Consider the following 20,822-nt stretch of genomic DNA (forward strand, 5'->3'; position numbering starts at 1 on the left):
GGATCAAACCTGCAACCTTGGCGCCGTCAGCACCACACACTAACCAACTGAACTATCCAATCACGTTTTCAAAGTTGGGAATTATTCTTCATCAGCCTCTGCAAATGCTCCAGAAGAGTGCAAAAAGTCAAATCTTATTTAGAACAGGATGAAGTGAAAACTGCCTTTGAGACTACAAAGAAATTACCATAGATGTAAGATTTCTGCATGTGCCAGGATCTCTTTTGATGGAAGTCACAAAAACCAGCCCCTTTCCCAAATAAAAATATCCCTCGCCTTCTGTGTTAAAATATTTTATATACTTCAACAAATCTTTCTTACACTAACAAGGCCTATTGTCCAAAAAAGTGCCAACAGGGAGAAGTAGATGCTTCCAAGCAAAGGGAACCTGGAGCTCAGCAGTGAGGGCGGAGCAGGAAGTTGGGGGGGGAGGGGAAGGAGCAGAGGCAGAGGGGAGGCCCTTCTCCCTTAGCAAGCATGGAGAGGACACAGTCCTGTGCAAGAGGGACACTGCCCCCCCGCCCCCCCCGCCAGAGCAGTCATCTTGAGAAGTGCAGGCATAGGTCGACTTGCTATTCTTTCGGATGGTGGAACCATTCGCCTGGCCTCCTTCCGTAAGGCTGAGACTGTAGGGGCAAAGAGAAGGGAGGTCTGGTCAAACTAGCTGGCTCTTCCAGATGGGAAAGGGGGGCTGCTGCAGTCCCCTTTCAGGTCCACTAAGGGGACAACCAGGTCATAAAGTACCTGCCACCTACTTTGGCTACTTGCCTTGGAAGACATTAGCTATGCCCAGTATGGTATTCTGAGTCACAGAAGAGACCAAGAAGGTGCATGGAGCCTGAGACCACCAGGCCCCTCTTCATCTCATGAAGCATGTTGGCGTAAAACCTTAAATAACACATTTTCAGCTCAGCTCAAAACGGGGCTCTGGGAAATGGTGAAAGGTTTTGGGGAAAACCTCTTAGCCTTTCTTGTGCTGCAACATTTCCCTCCCACTTCTGCCAGAAACCATTTTGAAACTTCTTTTCCCTTTCTCTTTTTCTCACACAACCATATTGTTCAGTTTCCCTGAGTCTGCTGGTTCATGGAAGCTGCTTTGTGTCAGGGAGAGAGCAGGACTATAAAAGCGGAAGTGCCAAACAATTCGAGCAAGAGCTGGCCAAGCTGCTTCTTGATATTTCTGCCTGTGCTTTCTCAGCCCTGAGAGAAGTCCTAGGTGGAGATGGGTTGGAGAAGGCTAATCTGAAGGAAAGACTCTGCGGCCAGAAGGGCATTTGCTTCCCTCGCCAAAAGCTGAGCTGCCTTCTCTGGACTTCCTCACATGACAACTCAGCCCACATCAAACGGCTTCCCTTCAGGGACTGCTTTTAGAGCCCAGGATTTTGGCTTACCAGGAAAATCCCTGCTCCTGGCCGTTCTGCTCTCCCCTAGACTGGTCTCCGGACATACTTCCTGCGGTTCTTGTCATCCACTTGCTCTATGTACCAGGTTCCTGGGAAGAGGTCATCCTTGGACCCGTGTGGGGTGTGGCCCACTGCAGAAGGACAAAGCAAGAAGGGGGGGGGGGTAGGAAGGCAGAGGGAGGGACCAGGACAATATGATGGGGGGGGGGTGTCACCCACAAGACAGGCTGTGAACACTGGCTCTTCCTTCCACCGTGTGCACTTGGTGATCGGAGGTGGCTTAGGTCTTCAGGAGATAAGATGTTGGGGAAGGCTACTTTAGAAAACTATTACTCCCTTTCAAGCCTCCTAGAGAGAGACCCATTTATTCCCCAGAGCAATGGCAAATCTGTGTGCTGTGCTGAAGTGCCTTTAGAAACTCCACAGAAAGAAGAAGAAAGTCCTTTTGCTCCACAGGGTGCCTTGGGGCTGCTTTTCTAACTGCATTTCCAAGAGCTGAACCTGATTTTATATTTCCCACTCCCCATAAAGAAACGTAACTTAATGAACATCATTGAAAACGCTCTCACCAGAAATGCAGAGCTCAAGTGGTTTTTGCAGGAGACATTACTAAGCAAGCAACTGGAGTTTAGCTTTCTCCCCTCAGATCTTTCCTGCCAAAGCCAGTTTACCTTGTGACAATGTCTTTCCAGGTCCTAAGGTAAACCTTATTGCACCCAGGTGCACAGCTAAAGGTGCTCACATGCTCACCCAAGTGATGAGTGTCCTCTCTGAGTTTCATGATCTCAGAAAACTTCTCTGGGGGAACACATTTCCGGGAGTCCAACCGAGTCTCCAGATCTGAAAGACTGGATACCAGTTTTTCCAGAGGGGAGCCTGGAAGAGAGAGGGCACACAGTTTCCCATGAGAAATCCTGCTGCTTCCAGGGACCCCAGCAACCCCAGATGTCATGGGTGCAGTAACATTTCCCCAACAAGGCAATGATTTTGGGGCAAACGATGAATTAACTGGCCTGGTTAGTTACTGTGATGAAATGAGCCAAAAAACTGTGAAATGTGCATTTGGGTGGCTGCAAGAAGAGCTTCTGGGTGTAAGAGGAATGGCCCCATGCAGCGTCAGCACTGGGCACCATTGGACAAACCCCCAGGACCCCAGCAGGACCCACCAATGCAGACACGAGACTGTTCTGGGGTCCTGGTTTCTTTTGTATTTTCCCTTCTCCAGGGTTCAAAGGAGCACTGGGCACCAGCATTTTCACTCCTCCAGTGCCCCAGCAATGTAGAGCGCAAGTAACTTTTGCAGGCAGCACAAACTCAGGATCCTCTAGGAGTTCAAAAAGTTTGAGAAGAGGAAAGTGAGCTCTACATCAATAAGGGACTCACCTGGAGCAGAATTCTGGGTCACCTTCAGGGAGAACATGCTGGCTGCCAGTCCTGAGCCATAGGAGAAGACCCCAATTCTAGAGCCAGCCAGCTGCTGGGCAGAGAACCTGCCAGGATTGAGACCAGAAATGTCAGAAAGGAAAAGAAAGGGAAAGTTTCCTTTCTTCCCCAGAAATCACACCAGGCAAGGGCAAACATTGATGCCCCTGCAAAAATCATTACCTTGCAAAGACTTTTCCAGATGGTTGCAGTTTTGGGGTGAGGTGCAATCACATACTTGCAAATTCAGCTGCCACAATTCAAGCTGAGTTTGTGTTCTTCCACACACACACACACACACCCACACACACCCAAACTGGCCTATTTGTGATAAGGCAAGTGATGAGAAAATGCACAGGGAAGTGCAACATTGTATAACCCTGCAAACGAATCAGGATGAATGTTCAAATAAACAGGCTGCCTTGAGGCAACCTTCCTGGCTCATCCTGGTTTGTGGGGAATGGCAGGGATAGTGTGACAGAGGACGTGACGGAAACATGTTTTGGAAGGTTGTGTTGCAGTGTACAGCAGACGGGCAAGATGTCCAGCCGGTGGCAGGGGGTCAGCAACTTCTGTTGCTCCTTGGCGCTACTGTCAGAGATTTCTACACAGCCACAGCCTCCTCTCCCTGCCCAGGCCACAAGCAGCCCAGAGCAAGGCTGGCGGACGAGCTGGAGAGAGGCTGGGAGGCCAGATCCAGCTGCCGATGAGCCACCCCAGGTTTAAAGTTTTAAAATGCCACCTTCTGCTTGAAAGCTCAAAAGGCAGCTAGCAACTGTCACAGGTTAAAACCAACAAATGCGGTACTATGCAAAACCCCCAAAATATAATGAGCAGAAACAGGAAATGTTTTCATGGGTATGTGACTATAAAAGTAGGGCTGCAAGGGAGTGGGGGCCACAACTTCAGCCCTTATTTAGCAGAATTAATCACCTTGGCTAAGAGGATTTTTAATCATCAGAGAATCATGGCTTCACCCATACCAAGAAACCTGGGAATTGTACTTTACAAGGCGTGACATACAGCTCCCAAAGAGTCTTTAAATGCATGGTGTGTTTGCAGCCCTTGCTTTCTGACCAAACCTTATGAAACACGACTATTTTTGCCATTTCTGTGTCCTCTTCACCTGCCCTGGATTTGGAGTGGGAAGAATCCATTATTGGAAAGAGCAAGGGAGGTGTGGAAGGAAAAAGCAGGGGTGACTTACTGGGCCAGGAGAGATGCGAGGCAGCCATACACTGAGGGAGTGTACATGTTTCCATTGCGAGCAGAGAGGAAGAGAGAGGGCTGTGTCTTCTGGCGGAACAGCTCCTGGCTGGCCTTCTGGAAAGCTCTGTCCACCTCCTTGCTGGAGTAGGTTTCTTCCAACTTCACATTACTAAAAGGGAAGGTGGGCAGTCAGTCCTGGCCCCAACTGTGGAATACCCTTTTCTCGGGGGGGGGGGGGAGTGAGGCCAGGGAATGTGCTCTCATACACAGAGGCATGGGGGTGCACTGAGCTTTCTCTGCTTGGCTTAATTTCCATGAGCACATTTTAATAAATTAACATTTTAAAAGAGCCTAAAACTTTCTCCATAGAGGTAGAGGTGGCAAGTTCAGTTAAATTCAAAGCTGTCAGAGAAATAAACATTTTCTGGAGTTGTCCTCCTAGCCTTGCTGGAGGCGGAAGCCTTGCTTGCTCCCCCCGCTCCAATCAGGCTCAAAGTACTTTGCTGAGAAAGACCCCTCTGCATAAAAGACATAAAGCATTTTTAAAAAATCACTTGACTTTCAGTTGCTTCAGAGGTTTGCTCAGGTTAATTGTTAGTTTTACAGGATTGATTAATTATTAATACTGGGTTTTGCCTTTTGATCCGTTTTCAATCTTTGAGAAAAGTAATTTATAAATATCTAAACAAATAAAACAGATAAATAAGCTTTCCCAAAGAATATAATTTTTTTCTATTGGCAAATATGAAGGAAGTTGAGGATGTAATAGGTGCACTGAAGGCTTTGCTGCTGGCCAATGGGTGGCTTCGCATGGGAAGATCAGCAAAAGACAAGACTCTGCCTCAGCAGCCGGCAGGTGAGTTTGACAATGGGTGAATACAAGCTAATGGAGATAAAGGAACTTCAGGTGAATTTCAAGTCAGGGATGAGAGCTAAGGGTTATCATCTCTAAAAGAAAAGAATGCTAGCCCTGTCTAAGTCCCAAGGCAGGTGTGAGCAGATGACTTGCAAGGTCTCCTTTGTTTTCCTGGAAGTGCAAGGTCAGCCAACCAGAGGCAGGTGCAAAAGACGGAGGGAGGGTGGGCAGGGGAGACCAGATCCAGACACCACACCCTCTCTCAGAGGACAGAGCCATTGATCTACCATGCGGCATGAGCTGGATCCTAGGGCAACCTGCATACGCAAGTCCTGTACATCTGAGTTACTTCAGATAAGAAAGCCTAATCATTTTAATGGGAAGAGGGGCTTTCATTTTTACATTGGAGCTTCTACTGTAGATCATGCAAGCATCTAGATCCATCTTCTGCCCATCCCTGTCCTGAAGAACTTCTAAGAACAAGCTCGCCCCCTGTCCCACTATCTTCTCCAGTTCTTGGGTGATGTCTTTAAAAAAGGTAAAGGTAGAGGACCCCTGACAGTTAAGTCCAGTCGCGAACGAATCTGGGGTAGCGGCGCTCATCTTGCTTTACTGGCCAAGGGAGCCGACACCGTTTTTCTGGATCATGTGGCCAGCATGACTAAGCCACTTCTGGCGAACCAGAGCAGTGCACGGAAATGTCATTTACCTTTCTACCGGAGCAGTACCTATTTATCTACTTGCACTTTGACATGCTTTCGAACTGCTAGGTTGGCAGGAGCAGGGACAGAGCAACGGGAGCTCACCCCATTGCGGGGATTCAAACCACCGACCTTTTGATCGGCAAGTCCTAGGCTCTGTGGTTTAGACCAGTGTTTCCCAACCACTGTTCCGCGGCACACTAGTGTGCCGCGAGATGTTGCCTGGTGTGCCGCGGGAAAAATTTAAAAATTGAAAGATTTTATTTTTTTTTTAAAGTCAAATTTTCGATTGGGGTGCCATCACTAGATGACCCCTGGGGTTCCCTCCCTCCCTCCCGCTCTGCGCCTCCCTCCTCCTCCTCCTCCGGGGAGGCCCTTCCTGGCTCTCAGCCAAGGCTTGGCGGCTGCCACTCACTCACTCGCTCGCCCCTCCGTCCCTCCATCCCTGCACCCGGCCTCTCCCCCTCCGTCCCCGGCGCGGGGGCTGCCGGGATCCGTAGTCCCCTCGCCCTTGGGCTCCGCGCCCGCGTGGGGTGCGCAAACTACGTTTCCCAGCGTGGCCTGGCGGGCCGGGCGTTTTGTTTGAAGCGCTCTTCTCCCGGCCATGGAATGAGCGCAGCGGCGGCGGCCGGGCGGGCAGGGGCTCTTCCACGCAGACCCCGCGCAGCCTGCCTGCGCCCCCCCGGAGATCGGGCGGCAGGATGGAGCCCGGGGATCCCCGCGGAGGCGGAGCGGCGGAGGCGGAGGCTGCCCCCCAGGTAGGGCTGCGTCGGGGTTTTTTTATTTTTGCAATGCTGCATCCGCGCCGGAGGGGACGCATCGGACCGCGGGGAGACCCCTTGGTGGGCGTGCAAGGCAATGCATGCGTGCAGGCGTTGCATGGAGTGCAGTGCAATGCAATGGCAACACGGCGCCCTGCATGCATGCATGCAACTTCCACCGGCGCTCCGGACTTGGCAGGTGAGGGGGGTCCCCAGTGGGCGGCAGAGAGAGCCGGGAGGGCAAGGGGAGCCGGGGGGGAGCAGCGCTGCTCCCCGAGCCGAGCCCGGGGGAAAACTTCGGCGTCGTTGCGCCGGGTGTTGGAAGCGGAGGCTGGCGGGGGCCCCTCACCTGCAAAACCTGGTCGCCTCTCATATATTTCGTGCATTGCATTCATCGCCCGCTTTCTCCTCCAAGGAGCTCCCGGGGGCGCGCGTGGTTCTCCCCGTGTTATCCTCGCAACAACAGCCCTGTGAGGTGGGTCAGGCGAGTGGCCCAAGGGAGCACCCAGGGATTGTCCTGGCCAGGTGGGGTGATTTGAACCCTGCTCTCTGCCCGGTCTTCGTCCTCATTTAGCCCCCACATGTGCATGACTGTGCATGACTGAGGTTTTCCCCCCTCGTCTTGGCTATGGTGTGAGTCTGTGCTGTTAATTAATGGGGTTCTGCCTTCGGAGAAGATGAGCCAGCCCTCAAGGAGGTGATTATGTAATTTGCTAGCAATTCATGTCCCTCCCGGCGTGACGCTGCGCGCTGACGTCACGGGGCTGTAATGGTGGTGTGCCTCGAGATTTTTTTCATGAAACAAGTGTGCCTTTGCCCAAAAAAGGTTGGGAAACACTGGTTTAGACCACAGCGCCACCCGCGTCCCATACAAAGCCACTAATAAAGGAAGCTACACTCCACTGACCTGAAGTCCTTCAGCCCCTTGTAGACCCCACACTCGACATCAGGGTTGCGGGAGGCCAGGAAGTCGTTCAGCAACACCCGCGCCAGAGACTTCTGCACCAGCTTGCAGAAAGGTGTGTGGAAGATCATGAACTGGAAGTCTTCGAGGGTGCACTGCTTGGAGATCCCAGCTGCCTCGGGAGTAGAAGAAAGCATCAGCGAGATGGAGCCCCCCCCTCCCGCAACTGCACCCAGGAAACGAGACGTGCAGTGGAGACACACCACCTGCTCAGCCCTAGCATGCAAGATGTTACCCCCCAAAAAATAGCTAGCACAGGTGCCTGCTTTTCATAGTGTTCACATGATCCTCCCAGTGCCAACCCACACATTCCCACCCCCAACTTCAGTTAGGATTCTCCTGATCTGCTGATAATGTGGTGGGGGGGGGTAGGTAATCCAACATAAAATTGGTGGTGGTGGTGGGGTTATGTTAACCACCCTGAGATTATTCATCTTTGGATGAAGGGCAGAATACACATTTAATAAATTATCACCATAATCAAATTGCAAATTACCCAACTGTGGAGGTAAAGAAGCATTTCTGGATGTTCTGGGGACCTTTTGCTTTGGGGTTGTTGTTTTTAAAGGGAGGGGATGTTTTCCTGGAGGCCACAACCACCTTTTCCCTCACCCCCTACTTCTGTGGGCAAAGTACTCCTCAGTGGCTGTGGGGGAACACTAGGTGTGACACACAGTTCTCCCCCCAATCCACTCTTTTGTGCATGTTCATGTGTATTGGAAAACTCACAATGGACCTTAGGTTTCTGGAGCTCAGGGAGGGTGGGGGACACCCAGCCTCAATGTGAACAGAGCTTCCCACTTGTGTAGATAGGAAAGACGGAGCCAAAAGGGCCCCCCCCACCAGGTGGGGCGGGGTTCCTCCCTCAGCATCCTGGCTGCTGGCTCACTGAGAGCGAGGCTGGGAGGTTGGCATGGTGCAAGCACCCTGGCAGGACCAGCGTGAGGGCTTTACCAGCATCTGAGGCACACCGACCTCCTTGCCGCCTGGCCCCCTCCTGCAACCTAAGTAGAGCAGCTCCTCCCCAGCCAGCAAAGCCCTTCTGGACAAGGTTCAACCAAAAGCAGTCGGGTGCAAATGAACGTGCGAAGAAGCACGCATGGACAATTGAGATTGGCGTGGTCCATGTGCACATTCATGCTCTGGTGTGCCCACAGCCAGGAAGGAAGGCACGGCTGACCGTTCTCCCAGCCACACTGACCTTTCTGCCACTGGCTCTCGATCTTCTTGCGATATGTGGCATAGCACCGATCCAAGGCTCGAAAGTAGCACTGGATGGAGAGCTGCCCATCCACCACAGGATACTCTGAAGCCAAGTCTGGCTTATAGAAGTCATAGACATGTTCCATGTGGGTCCCACGAAGACCTTGGCAGGAAAAAGTCACAGGTGAGCTTGCGTGGTGCAGCAATTATTCTGCTAGCACATTTGAAAGATAAGCAGGGTCTGGCATGGCTCCAGATTGGATGGGAGACCACATGGTGAGATTCCTGCATTGCAGGGGGTTGGACTAGATGATTCTTGGGTGTACCTTCCAACTCAACTATTCTATGACATCCCAGTATTAGCAATGGCAACAAAGGGAATAATCCTCCAGTTATTAACCATTGCACTTGAGGTAAAACCCACAGATACCCCTAATAACTTTTTCTTAGTCTGACTGGTGCATTTTCTGCTTGACACGCTTGGTTTATGCTTCCAAGCTATGCATCTTTCTCCCAGGTTCCATTTCAGTGGCATCACCTTGTCTAGGAGCAAAGGTGAAAAAGGAGAGAGAGAATCTACTGGGGGAGTGCAAAAGATGCTAAAGCAAAATTCCACAGTGTTGCCCAGACACTGATGCCTATGTCCAAAATAAAAGAACCTGGCTAGCTCTCTCCCTCTCTTTTCTTTTTTAACTCAGGGAGCTCCGAATCTCTGGCAGCTACTCTAAGAGCTACTAGGCATAAGGGCCTATTCTCCTCCCTGAAAAGCTTGCCTGCCCCTCTGGGTGCAGAAAAGGAGGAGCAGGGCCCCCCGCATTTGCAGCTTTCCATATGAATTCCTGAAAACTGTGTGAGAGAGGATGCATTTGACTATTCCAGCAGAGATGTGCTGCTTTCCCACCAGCAAGAGCTCCATGAATCTCCAGCCCAGCACACCACAATGGACTCATTCATGCAGGCTTAATCTGTTTGCATAGAGGGGCTTATGAAGCCTGGCAGAAGTCCATCTTTGACTGCCCTGGTTCTCTTCTACATTTGCACTCAAGCAAATCCACAGATCGGACGTCATGTCCCACTTGTTCTGTGCTGCATGGATGTAGTCAGAATTTTCTTCGAGGGGGGGCAGGCTTTATGTTAGGGGGGGAAGAACCCAGTTATCTGTGATGCAATTGGTCAGTTAGTTAAGCATTTTTATTTATTTTCTTGGTTGGGGCGGCAGGTGCCCCCCTTGCACCCCTCTGGCTATGCCCACGTCCAGTGGGCCTGTTGGGACACAGGCAGTGTGAATGTGTCAGCCACCCAGTCTGCCCTCTTGCAGCAGGAGGGGGGGATGTTGCATGCTCCCCCCCATCCCATCCTCCCTTTTTATTTTTATTTTAATGGCATGGTTTCAACTGTGACCATAGCACCCGCTTCAGCCAATGCAGAAAAATCTAATGGATGGCTGGTTGGTTTATGGATAAAATCCCTCGCTATGCAAAGCAAGCTTTTTAGACATGGCCGCGTTTGGATACTCACCTCTCTCTAAGGCCAGGGGAGCATCTGGTCCAACCAGCATAGCTACGGCTCCAGCACCACCCGTTGGCCGCGCATTCCCGGTGGCATAAACAGCAATATCGCCACAAACCACCAAGGCATAGCGTCCTGGCATGGGAAGAGCATCACCAAAGTGTCAGGGCTGATGACGAGGAAGGCAGGAAAAGCTCTTCCTGGTCTGCGTCATCATAAAAACGTATCAGTGTTTCACTTGCAGGTGTGAGCTGCAATATAATAACAGCTACTTCTGAATCTCTGTCTGTCTGTCTGTCTGTCTGTCTGGCACTTCACACAGTCAGAGCAGGGGGGAAAGACAAATCCCTCCCCCCACCAGCTTACAGTATAACTATGACAATAGTGAGTGAAGAGAAGTACTTAAAAAGAAGCAAAAGAATGGCAGCACCTTACAACTGAAATAACAAGCACACACACACTGTTCATAGGCAATCCCATGTAAAGATCTCACACATCTAGTTTGGCCCTGAGGACTGAAAAAATAAATGGCTGGCAGAGACCATGCCTGATACTACAAAGCAAAGGTACGATATGAAAAAGGAGAGCCTTCAGTCCTTATTAACCTACTCATACTCTCCCAAAATGCTTTAACTATTTTTCCAATAAAATGCACAGAAAAACAGGTATTCTTGTTTTCTGCTAAGCCAAAAACACACAGGTTTCTAGGTATAAGAGTTTTGCAAGTAGCAATGATGAAATGGTGAACCCACCATCTCTTTCCTTAGGCCTGTTAGGCATGGAACAACCCCCAGAAAAGAATTATTCTGGACTTGAGGAAAGCACAGCTGTCTTCCCAACAGCCAGAGGCTTCCAAGGATCATCTGAGTGGAGCACAAAGACAATGGACTTCCCCTCTTGCTTGTCCCCAGAATCTAGCATTCAGAGGCACCTCTGAACATAAGAAAAACCTGCTGCAGTGGCGGACGTTGGGGTCTCCTAAACTTCAGTGCCTGCCTCTCATGCTCTATTCCTCTAAAGCATAGTTGCAGCATCCCCCGCAAAGCTGAGGTTCCGTGCCCAGTGGGACCAAACTGGTTGCACCCCCCTAGATCCGCCTCTGGCCACCTTGCCCAGCCTCCTCTTCTCACAGGGGCCGCCCCGATGCCTGTGGGAAACAGGGAGCAGAACTAGAGCACAAGAGCAGCCCTCTCCCTCCCAGGCTCTCCAACAACATGTCAGCGATGACAGTGAATTTGTGGTGGATTTATTCTGGACCACTCATCGTTTTGCTTTATTTGTCGCTCTGGGATGCTTCCCAAAACATTGCTGCCTCATTGCCACCTGGAGGGGGCACTCTAGCACAACAGAGCAACAAAGGACAGACAAAAGAAACAAAGCCTAGAACATTTGTGGCATGAAAGGTTTGAGGGCTTCATCATGACATTATGGGACTTGTACCAGCTGGAGACAAAGCAGGAAGACCACCCGACAAATATTTTGCAGGCACAAACAGTATCAGGAGTAGGATTGCGTATAACCGCCCCAAGACCACCTCAAGCATAAACAATATGAGAACATTGCTGTTTCCTTTTTGTAAACTACTTTGAGGTTGGTTTGCTTTTACTACCAAGCGGTATATAAATTTTAATAAACACATGATCATAAATGCACAGTAAAGAGGGCTGAAGGCACAGATGGCAGCCCGTTCCACATCTTCACGATGCCTTGTGTCTTCACTTTTGCCTGTCCTTTTGCCTTCCTGCATCTTCTGCCAGTCAATGGACCAGCAGATGGGCAGAATCATGCAGGAAGAGCCTCAATCAGTGGAAATGTATGACTAAGGAAGGGAGACCAGACTATGGCCTTGGAGGTCTTTCTTGGGTGGGGGCCTGCCCCACTTGACCCAACAAAGGAGCCTCCTTTGATCATAGGTTTACAGCAGTGGCTGCTTTATTTTCTAATAAAATCCCTAAAACTGGTCTTTTCCATCGCTATGGAAAACTGAGCTTCTCACCATGGTCCCTATCAGTTCACATCCTGTCTAGGGATCTCTATTGTGTTAACATTGCCCAACTCTGCTGCATTAAATCAGTTATCAGTCCATAAAGGGACCTGTTCATTTCCTCTAAGTTTACTCAGAAACCTTTCAGGAGAAACTTCGTCAAAAGCTGAGCATGGGAGCGCGAGGACACATCTCCTCCCGTATCTGCAAGGACTGAGAAAATTTGGTCCATTGTAACTATGATTAAGCTAACTTATTGTAGATACATACACTCTCAAAGTATAATTCTTTCCTTACAACCTGAAAGGCAGGACTTCTCTTTGCAGAAACCATAATAATAATCCTACTATATGCTTGCAAAGTTTATCCAGATAATTGCCTGGCTCTCTTGGCTCTCTATCTCTCTTTAAATGGTTTTCCTTCCAAATCTCTGGTCAGGAGACGTATTTTTGTTAGAAGACCTATGACTCATATGTGAGAACGAACCACTCGGCTTGAACAATCTGCAACTCTCACTCAGCTGTCTCTGGGAAGACTCTGCAATATGGAGGAGAAGGGTTGCATCTCTGCACAGTTGGCATTCAGAGGCAAACACTTCTTGCTTTGTTCCTTTCCCGTATGCTTGTGACAGAACTTAGCAACTAGATTCTTCTGTACTGCTAGAAACAATGGCCTTGTGTCTCCTTGAGGTTTGTCTAGCAAATAATTTTTTTTAGACAGGGAGCAGTTTTAACCTCTTTACTCCCATAATACAGGGGTGAGGATCTAGCAGGTGGGCATACCTGTCATCAGGTGTAGGGTGGGCGTGGCTTGGCCAAAATAGCCTTGCAGGCCAAATGGTGGACTAATTAGCCTGATGGGCTGGAAGCCCCCCATCCCGGCTGTAACAGGTGTTTCTCTAGCTCTTTTTCTCCCCCCCCACCCCCGGCTAGCTCTCCCCTGGTCCGCTTCGCTCCTTGTGTCCCTCAGAGAGACTCTGGGAACTGTGGTGCTGCAAGAGAATCTATAGAGTCTACATGGCACCCACCAAATTCCTTCTCCTCCAGGAGCACAAAAGTGAACCGCCACAAGCTTTCTTTAACGTGAGGAGAATGGGCAGCCCCAATGTCTCCTGATGGCAGAAGTATAAAACTGCAAAATGCTACGCTATAGCAAAAAATGGGACAAAACCTGCCTGGGAGAGTCACTTAAGCAGCATGCCTTCTCTACAAAAAGCTCCAGGAATAGGAAGTATCATTTGCTGAGTGGAGCCAAGAAATGTCACAAAATGTTTTACTCACAGCAACTTCTGAAAATCCCAAAGGAGGGAAATTTGAGGGTGATTCCCACACAGTCCAGCCTCCTAAACATTTCCAAACTGTCTCCTGGTGTGAGACCTCAGGCAAGTGTTTGTGGCCCCGAGGCTTCAAGTTACACCACTTGTTATTCTGAGACCGGCTGACCCCATCCATGACTTAGAGATGGGGTGTAGGCAGGCATGGAAGGATATATGACTGGGCCAAGTCGGCCCTGTGGACGTGCCTGGATGCTTGTTTTTGGAGAGGACACCTTCCAGGTAGGGGTCTGAGGGGGTGCCACTGAGACCACCATCACTTACCATCCCAGGAGCTGGACTCAATCCAGTCAGCTGCATTGAAGAGGGAGGCTGTTCCTCCATAGCAGGCATTGGTGGTGTCGATGCCTTCAACATCTGTGTTTCCTGAATCTTCAAAGAGCTGCATCAGAACTGTCTTGACAGCTTTGGATTTGTCAATGATGGTCTCTGTGCCAACCTCTAGTCGGCCGATGGACTCCCAGGGCAGGCGGCTTCGCTCTACCAGACGCTGCACGACTGTCAGGCACAAGGAGTTGATGTCCTCGTGGGCTGCACAGAAGCCCATCTGCTTCTGCCCCAAGCCCACAGTGTATTTTCCAGCCTCCACCCCATCATACTTCTCCAGCTCAACCTGATCCACATACTGGGAAGGGAAGTACACCTCCAGAGCAAGGATGCCCACATCATTGGGCCAGGAGGAGGAGGAGGAGGAGGGATTTGCCTGGTGGTGCACAGAGCCTTTGGAGAAACTGCAAGGCAAGCAGAGAGGAGAGTTTCCTTACAGTCTACAAAGGAAGAGGATCTCTGGCTGCTCAGACAAGATGCATGTAACCAAACAGATTTCCCCATGGCATTGCTTTCCTCAGAACTGTCTCCATGGTGGATCATCACAAAGCAGCTGCACTGACCTCTCCGCAGAGGTTCAAAAGGGATACTTGGCCAGGGGGTCGGATTTAAGCCCTGGGCCCCGAACAGTGCATCTCCTTCCAACTGAGCTCCCTCCCCAGCTCTGCTTACAACTGCATCCTAGTGAGCAGTGCTTCTCAAACTTTTTTTCTCTGGGCCACACTTTCAGAATAAAAATTTGCTCATGCCACACCATTTTTTTTAATTGATAAGAAAGAAAAGCATTGGAAAACAAAAAGAAACAACTCCTAGCAGTGCTTGATTTATAACACAGAACACAACTATTTTATCATATGATCATGGAGCAGCCAGAAAGCATCAATCAATGCAGCTACATAAGAATGTGGATCATTCCCAAAATGGATTGTTCTTCAATCTTCTGGTCACCCTTGCCCTCCTCTCCTGCCACACCCTCTGAAAACCAATGCTAGGGAGAGCCTCTAACATCCTGCTCCTAGGTGACGTATCAGAAGGCCTTCTCCCTGGCCAGCCAGCTCTGGGACTCTTTCGGCTGTGAAATTTAGACACCAGCTCAAAACATTTTGGTTAAATGTGTTCATCATTCTTCAAAACTTCCAGCATTTCTATTTTTATGTTTTATTGTACCGTTCTTCTGAGAAAGGCTCTTGTAGGATTCTCTGTCTTTCCAAAGGCAGGTAAAAACCTTTGAGAAGTTCTGAGAAGCAGCATCTCTGTTTTTTGCTTCTGCCCCAATTGTTTTTTTTCTGCCCCAATTGTTTCTGCTGCTGTTGTTTTTATTATGTACATCCCACTTTTCCTCCAAGGAGCTCAAGGTCATGCGGATGGTTCTTCCCTCGCCCATTTTATTAGCACAACCACCTTGTGAGGTGACGGGTTGAGAGTGACTGGCCTAAGGTCACCCAGTGGTTGGGATTTGAACCCTGATCTCCCAGGCCCTAGTCCAACGGTCTAACCACTGCACCACACTGGCTTTCATTCTTCTTTCTGTGACGAGTGCATTGTGCAATTTTTATTGCTGTTGTTTTTACTTTATAAACTACTGGGTTTCCCCCCAGAAATATTTTAAGATTTAAAAAATGAGATGTGACCTTCTGCCCCACCCCCACTTTGAGGAATGGCTTTGAGCTGTGATGCCCCTTAACATTGTCACCTCTGCTGCAACTTGGACCCGGGTGCCGTCTGATAAACATTCTTGGTTCCTTTGCCTCCTCATGGACCTCCTTACCATCCCATATCCTAACCCTAAGATTCCTGTGTTATAATCTCACCCTGCACACTGACTCTTATCAGGAGGTTAATGTTTAATTGAAAGGTCTTTGATTAAGCTGATGCAAGGTCAACATTTCTGGACACAGCTTGAGTTCAGGTCCAAAGGGCAAATGTATTTTTTCAAACTAGATTTGTATTCTTGCCCTTTAACAAAACCCACTCTCAATTCATTTTTTGAAAGATCCACCCCCCCTGTTTTTGTGCCATATTGGTTTATCCTGCTCTTGGTTTTATCATAGGAAACTGATCTAAGAAATTTGTCCAAGTTTTAATGTGTTTTATTAATTTTTTGAACTTTTTTGGTAGCTAATTTGAGTTTATTTTATAAAGAAAAGGAGGGCATAATAAATTTAATGATCAGTCAAACAGAAAAGCAAACATGTTCTCCGGTTCCTCTGCTAGTGTCTCCACTTTGTCAATCCACTTTCCCCCATCACTCAGTGCCTGGTCTAAGGTCAGTTTGGATGCAGAACGTTTTCTCCCTTAAGGGATTTGTGTGCAGGAAGGAATACAGGGTCACAATGTTGTGAAGGAAGCCCAAGTCCATCCATGGATTCTGCAGTCAGGATCTCTGAGCAGGAGCAGTAGGAACTTTGTCTCCTACTTGTGGATTCTGCCTGCAAAACACTTCTGTGAAAATGTTTGCTGGATTCAGGCTATTGGTGCAGCTAAAATATGGGAAATGCAGCCAGGTATCAATATTCCTCTTTTTGTCATGTAGAAAGATTTTCATGAGTGCTTTCATGAGGCACCCCCTTGAGCTATTGGTTCCTTTGTACTGGCAGCCTCCAGGTATGAAAATCCACAAATACTCTCCCAAAAGTTGGAAAGGAACTGGTGGTAATTGTTTTGGAAGGTGTGACATAAAAACCCCCACAAAAAACTGGTGTGGTTGTTGTACGGAAAAGGACTTTTCAGAATGGCCTGTTTTCCATTTTCAAGTAGGATGCAGGTGAGTCTAGAGAAAATGTACGCCTGCTGCCCTTTGTTAACTCCTGCATTCCTTAGAGCATCATCATTTTGTCAAAGCCTTCTAGGCAGATCATTTATATATTTCAAAACTTGTGCAAAATGTCCTGTTTACACAGACTGAGGCTGTCAAGGCTGCCCCCTCCCCCCCTCCTTACCTGTTTTGCTGCACCATTGCTGGCAAATGGACTCGCCCAGGGGGCCTTTGCAATGTCCGTTTCATCGGCCAGCAGCGCTTTGCATTGCTGAAAAGCCGGAACATTTTCACAGGCTGGCTGGAGAGTCAAGCTAAGCTGGGGAGTGAATTCCTCGCAAACCCCACTGGCTTTTAAAGCGATTCCCTGAGCCCCCACAGCAAAGCCCAACTAAGTCCCTCCCCACCCTTATCAAAGAAGCCAGTGGGATGTACTTCACTATTTCCCAACTAAAGGTCATAGCACACTGATGGATCTAACAGGCTTGAACACCTTTTTTTGCAGCATTATTCCTGGGGATTCCTTACTTTGAAGACACCAGTCATCTCTAAGCCCTGAGCCTTGCTGCCCTCAGGGGTTCCCATCCCAAGGAAGAGCCCTTCTGCTTCTTCCTCTCCCTTTCCACCCTCTGCAAGAGACAAAATGCTCACTTTCTATACGGTGTTTTCGCCAGCTAGGCAAATAGCACTAAGACAGAGGTATTTAGATCAAGAAAATGCCAGGGAGGAAAGGGTTCACAAAAGTCTCCTCTGCTAGCCCCTCACATAATGCAAGAACCGAAGAAAAGCCTGGCAGACAGATCAGGCCAATGGCCCACCTGGTCCAGCATCTCGTTCTCACCGTGGCTGAACAAATGCACATAGGAATCCCGCAAGCAAGAGCTCTTTCCCACCTGTGGCTTTTATTTCTTAAATTACTATACCGCCCTTCATCCGAGGGTCTCAGGGCAGTTTTCAATAGAGAACCATGAAAATAAATAAAATAAGAAATAATAAAATAAATAAATAAAATTTATTATTATTATTATAAAATAATAAATAATAAAATAAAAACAATAGCCCCACCCCCTCCAGTTTAAAAGGCCAAAGGTTTCCAGCAACTGGGATTCAGAAGCCTGGCCGCCTCCAGCTGAGAAGGCAGAACAGAGTCACTGTGGCTGCTAGCCATCGACAGACATTGACAGCCCTCTCCTGCTCCTCCAAGACGGCGCCCATCGTGGCTGGGGATCACCACTGCCTCCTGTGGGAACGTGCTCCATCCTTTAACTATGTGCTGCACGGAGTCCTTTCTTTTAGCTGTTTCTGCAATAGCGGTGCTTATGCTGGGGTTTCAGCCATGCCTATGTTTGCAAAATAAAAATGCTTTTCATTCAACTGTTGTCTCTAGCTTTAAAAATATAGGCGCCCTCTGACAATGGTTGCCTGTGGACGGCTAAAAGGCTGCTGGCTTGGCTAGGGCCCAGAGCCCCTCAAACCAAGGGAGGGGGCAGAAGAGGCTACTCTGCACAGCTGCCCCTTGGGATGTGGCTGGACTCTAGCTCCCAGGAGCCTCAAGCAGCACGGCCAGAGGGCAGAGAGGGCGGAAGCTGGGGAGGCATAAGTTCCCCCCCCCCTCGGCCGCAGGCTCCAAAGACACCCAAGTCCAACTCCACCAGCAAGTCCCGTGTCTAGGAGTTCAAAAGCAGCAGGAGACTGGGTTGTCCATGGGTGGTTTCATTGAGAGGATGAAGGCACCAAGAAAGGAGGTGGCGCAAGGATGGCACCCTGAGGTGCCTCTGTTTTCACACACTTGAGGAACAGGGTCCAGTTGAATGCAGATTTCAAAGCAGCGGCCCAGCTGGGGGGTGGGGTGGAGGAGAACAAGGAGCTGCTCTGCTTCAGAGGAGGCCCTGGCAATTCAGGGCAAAGGCCACACAGGAATGCAGGCGAGAGGTCAAGGCAGCAGATAAATTCTGTTGAAACTGCCGAGTAGCATGTGAGTCTGAGGGATCAGAAACGAGAGGAAGTTGCTAAGGATCAGGACGAGGGCTCTCACCCGCTGGCTGCCAATCAGAGCAACAAGGGTGAGGAAACACTGCAGGGCAGAGGTCAGGTGGCCACACGCCACCCCTGCAGGATGAGTCGGCTGCCTTTCTCAGGGCAGAGTCGCAGGCTGATCTTGCTCAAGAGGGCAGCTGCTTTCAGATCCTTCTGATTTGGCCCTCCTGGCAGGGACTTTAGACTCAGTCCCAGGAGGACTCTACGAGAAGCCTTCCTGGAGCAGATCCAAAGTTCATCTCGCCCGGCATCCCGTCTCCCACAGTGGCCCATCCAGACACCCTGCGAAGGCTGGAAACTGGACTTGAGTTCAAGATGGGCTCCCTCTGGTTGCCCAGCAACTAGCCTTCAGAGGCACCCGAGCTCCAATACTGTGGCCATCGTGACTGGTAGCCACCCATTACCTTATGAGTTTGGCTGATGACACATTGCCAGCTGTCCCATCCCATCCCGTGTGAAGAAGTGCCTCCTTTGGTCTCTCCTGAATCTCCCACCTCTCAGGTTCATTTGATGACACACACTCCCTGCCAAGTATTATGCAAGAGGGAGCAACTCTTCCCTTGACCCACTTTCTCCCTTCCATGAATAATTCTATAAATCTGTATCATGTCTGCCCCAAACTTAAAAGTTCCAAATATTATAAGCTTTCACTTATTTGCATAAACATTTATATGCCTATTTATAAGTATACATTCGTACCCTGCATCCCGAATGCCTTGTGAGTCGAACATTTTGGCTCCCGAACACTGCAAACCTGGAAGTGAGTGTTCCGGTTTGCAAACATTCTTTGGAACCCGAATGTCCAACGCGACTTCTGCAGCTTCTGACTGAGTGCAGGAAGCTCCTGCAGCCAACCAGAAGCCGTGCTTTGGTTTCCGAATGTTTTGGAAGTCGAACGGACTTCCGGAACAGATTCCGTTCGACTTCCAAGGTACCATTGTAGATGCAAATGAATAATAAAATATATCTCACCATAGTGGAGAAAACCATGGCCAGATTCCTACCCCCATCTGGTCGACTTTGCTTTGGCAAGTATAAGAGAAGTGGGGAAGCGTTTTTCTATGTTGCCCTGGGCTCCTTTAGTAAGACTCTAGGGCCACTGCCTTACTGGGGTGTGAAAGTCAGCAGCCACCCACAAGTAATAAGAACTATGGCAGAGAGAGTGTCAGCAGATGAGCTGTTAGCCATAATTGTATTTCCACACTAGAAAAGGCTCAGCCTGTTGAATTTCTCCATGCTGCACAGCTGTTCAAAGTTGCAAGAGGCCTGCTCTTCCCCAGCGCAACCTCTAAACCAAGCAAATACCTCATGTTTCATGGGCTAGAGAGGGGGATATAACAATATTTAAGATATACAGCTTAAGATGTACATGCTTTGATAAATTCAAGAGTTGCTAAAAAGCAAGCTGTACATTCTTAGAGAATTTGTGGTGGTAATTTATATACAGCTCTTAATAATATGCCAGTCATCTTTTTCTTATTTTAGCAAAAAGGATTTAAGCCTCCGATATTAATATATCCATTTAAGTGTTTGTATCATCAACTCACTCCCACTTGGCCCCTTGGGGGAAGGAAAGCAGTTAACCCCCCTTCCCTTTTGACGGCTGCTGCCACCCATGTAGCAGCCCCTCCTCTACAAGGCCATTTCTGGCTAAGAGGGACACGGAGGATTTGCTCCAGGAAGAACCCAAGCTCCCCATAGCTCCCAAAGCAATGTGTGGCTCAGAAAATGGAATGCTCTGGAATGTGCTCTTCTGTCCAACTGATCTAAGGACTGCTCTTCATCTTTTCCTTTGCAGCTTTGAAGCTGCTTAGAAAGGAAAGGGACAGGATGGGGAGAAGAGCCCTTGGACTACCTTGTAAAACTGTAAGTATTTTTTTTTAAAGTTTATTTAGTTTTGCCACAGCCTGATGCTTATCAGCTCTCCGTGATGCAGAGGACAGCTTTTCCCTGCTGGCACCAGGGTTGTGGAATGCCCTCTGGGCTCACCTACAAGATCAGCAGCTCCATTCTGCTGGCTTGTGAAGACAAAACCTGCTGAGGCAAGCATTCCCCTGAGCTTGACCTTCCTGATCTGTTTTGTTTAACTGTTTTAATTGCTCTGCTTTTTAACTGTCTTGTTTCATTGTCTATTTTAATTATGGATGCCTTGCTGGAATTGTTTCATTGTGCATTATAATTATTTATGGATTTTATCATTTATAACTACTTAGAAGAGATTTTGGCATGCAACAACAATGGCAGCATAGTGGGATTCAGTAAACAGTAAGAGGATTCAGTTCCATACTATAAAAAGTTGGTGTGCTTTTCTTTAATTGCTAAATTCCCCAAAAGGAAAACAAATAAATGAGAGAGAGA

General features: G+C 48.9%; 1 protein-coding gene across 1 annotated transcript; it reads right to left on the bottom strand.

Annotated features, from left to right (window-relative positions):
- Positions 1-277: 277 nt before the first annotated feature.
- On the bottom strand, positions 278-16,781 carry HMGCS2 (3-hydroxy-3-methylglutaryl-CoA synthase 2). Its single transcript, XM_028732180.2, has 10 exons — positions 16,612-16,781; positions 13,610-14,076; positions 10,038-10,163; positions 8,518-8,682; positions 7,260-7,428; positions 4,033-4,203; positions 2,787-2,893; positions 2,154-2,279; positions 1,392-1,534; positions 278-626 (listed from the first exon to the last, which is right to left on the bottom strand). Exons 1-9 carry the CDS (start codon positions 16,713-16,715, stop codon positions 1,428-1,430), a joined length of 1,542 nt encoding a protein of 513 aa, XP_028588013.1. The 5' UTR covers positions 16,716-16,781; the 3' UTR covers positions 278-626; positions 1,392-1,427.
- Positions 16,782-20,822: the final 4,041 nt, after the last annotated feature.

The sequence above is a fragment of the Podarcis muralis genome, chromosome 5 (assembly GCF_964188315.1).
Source record: "Podarcis muralis chromosome 5, rPodMur119.hap1.1, whole genome shotgun sequence".
NCBI classification, from domain to species: domain Eukaryota; kingdom Metazoa; phylum Chordata; class Lepidosauria; order Squamata; family Lacertidae; genus Podarcis; species Podarcis muralis.

Bases quoted from the DNA above. Each gene is read 5' to 3' on its own strand.
- HMGCS2 (XM_028732180.2), bottom strand. From the start codon at position 16,715: ATGTTCCGGCTTTTCAGCAATGCAAAGCGCTGCTGGCCGATGAAACGG. The intron at 14,077-16,611 runs GTAAGGAGGGGG...CTTGCCTTGCAG, and splicing joins GCAATGGTGCAGCAAAACAG to TTTCTCCAAAGGCTCTGTGC. The intron at 8,683-10,037 runs GTGAGTATCCAA...TTTCCTGCCAAG, and splicing joins TCCCCTGGCCTTAGAGAGAG to GTCTTCGTGGGACCCACATG.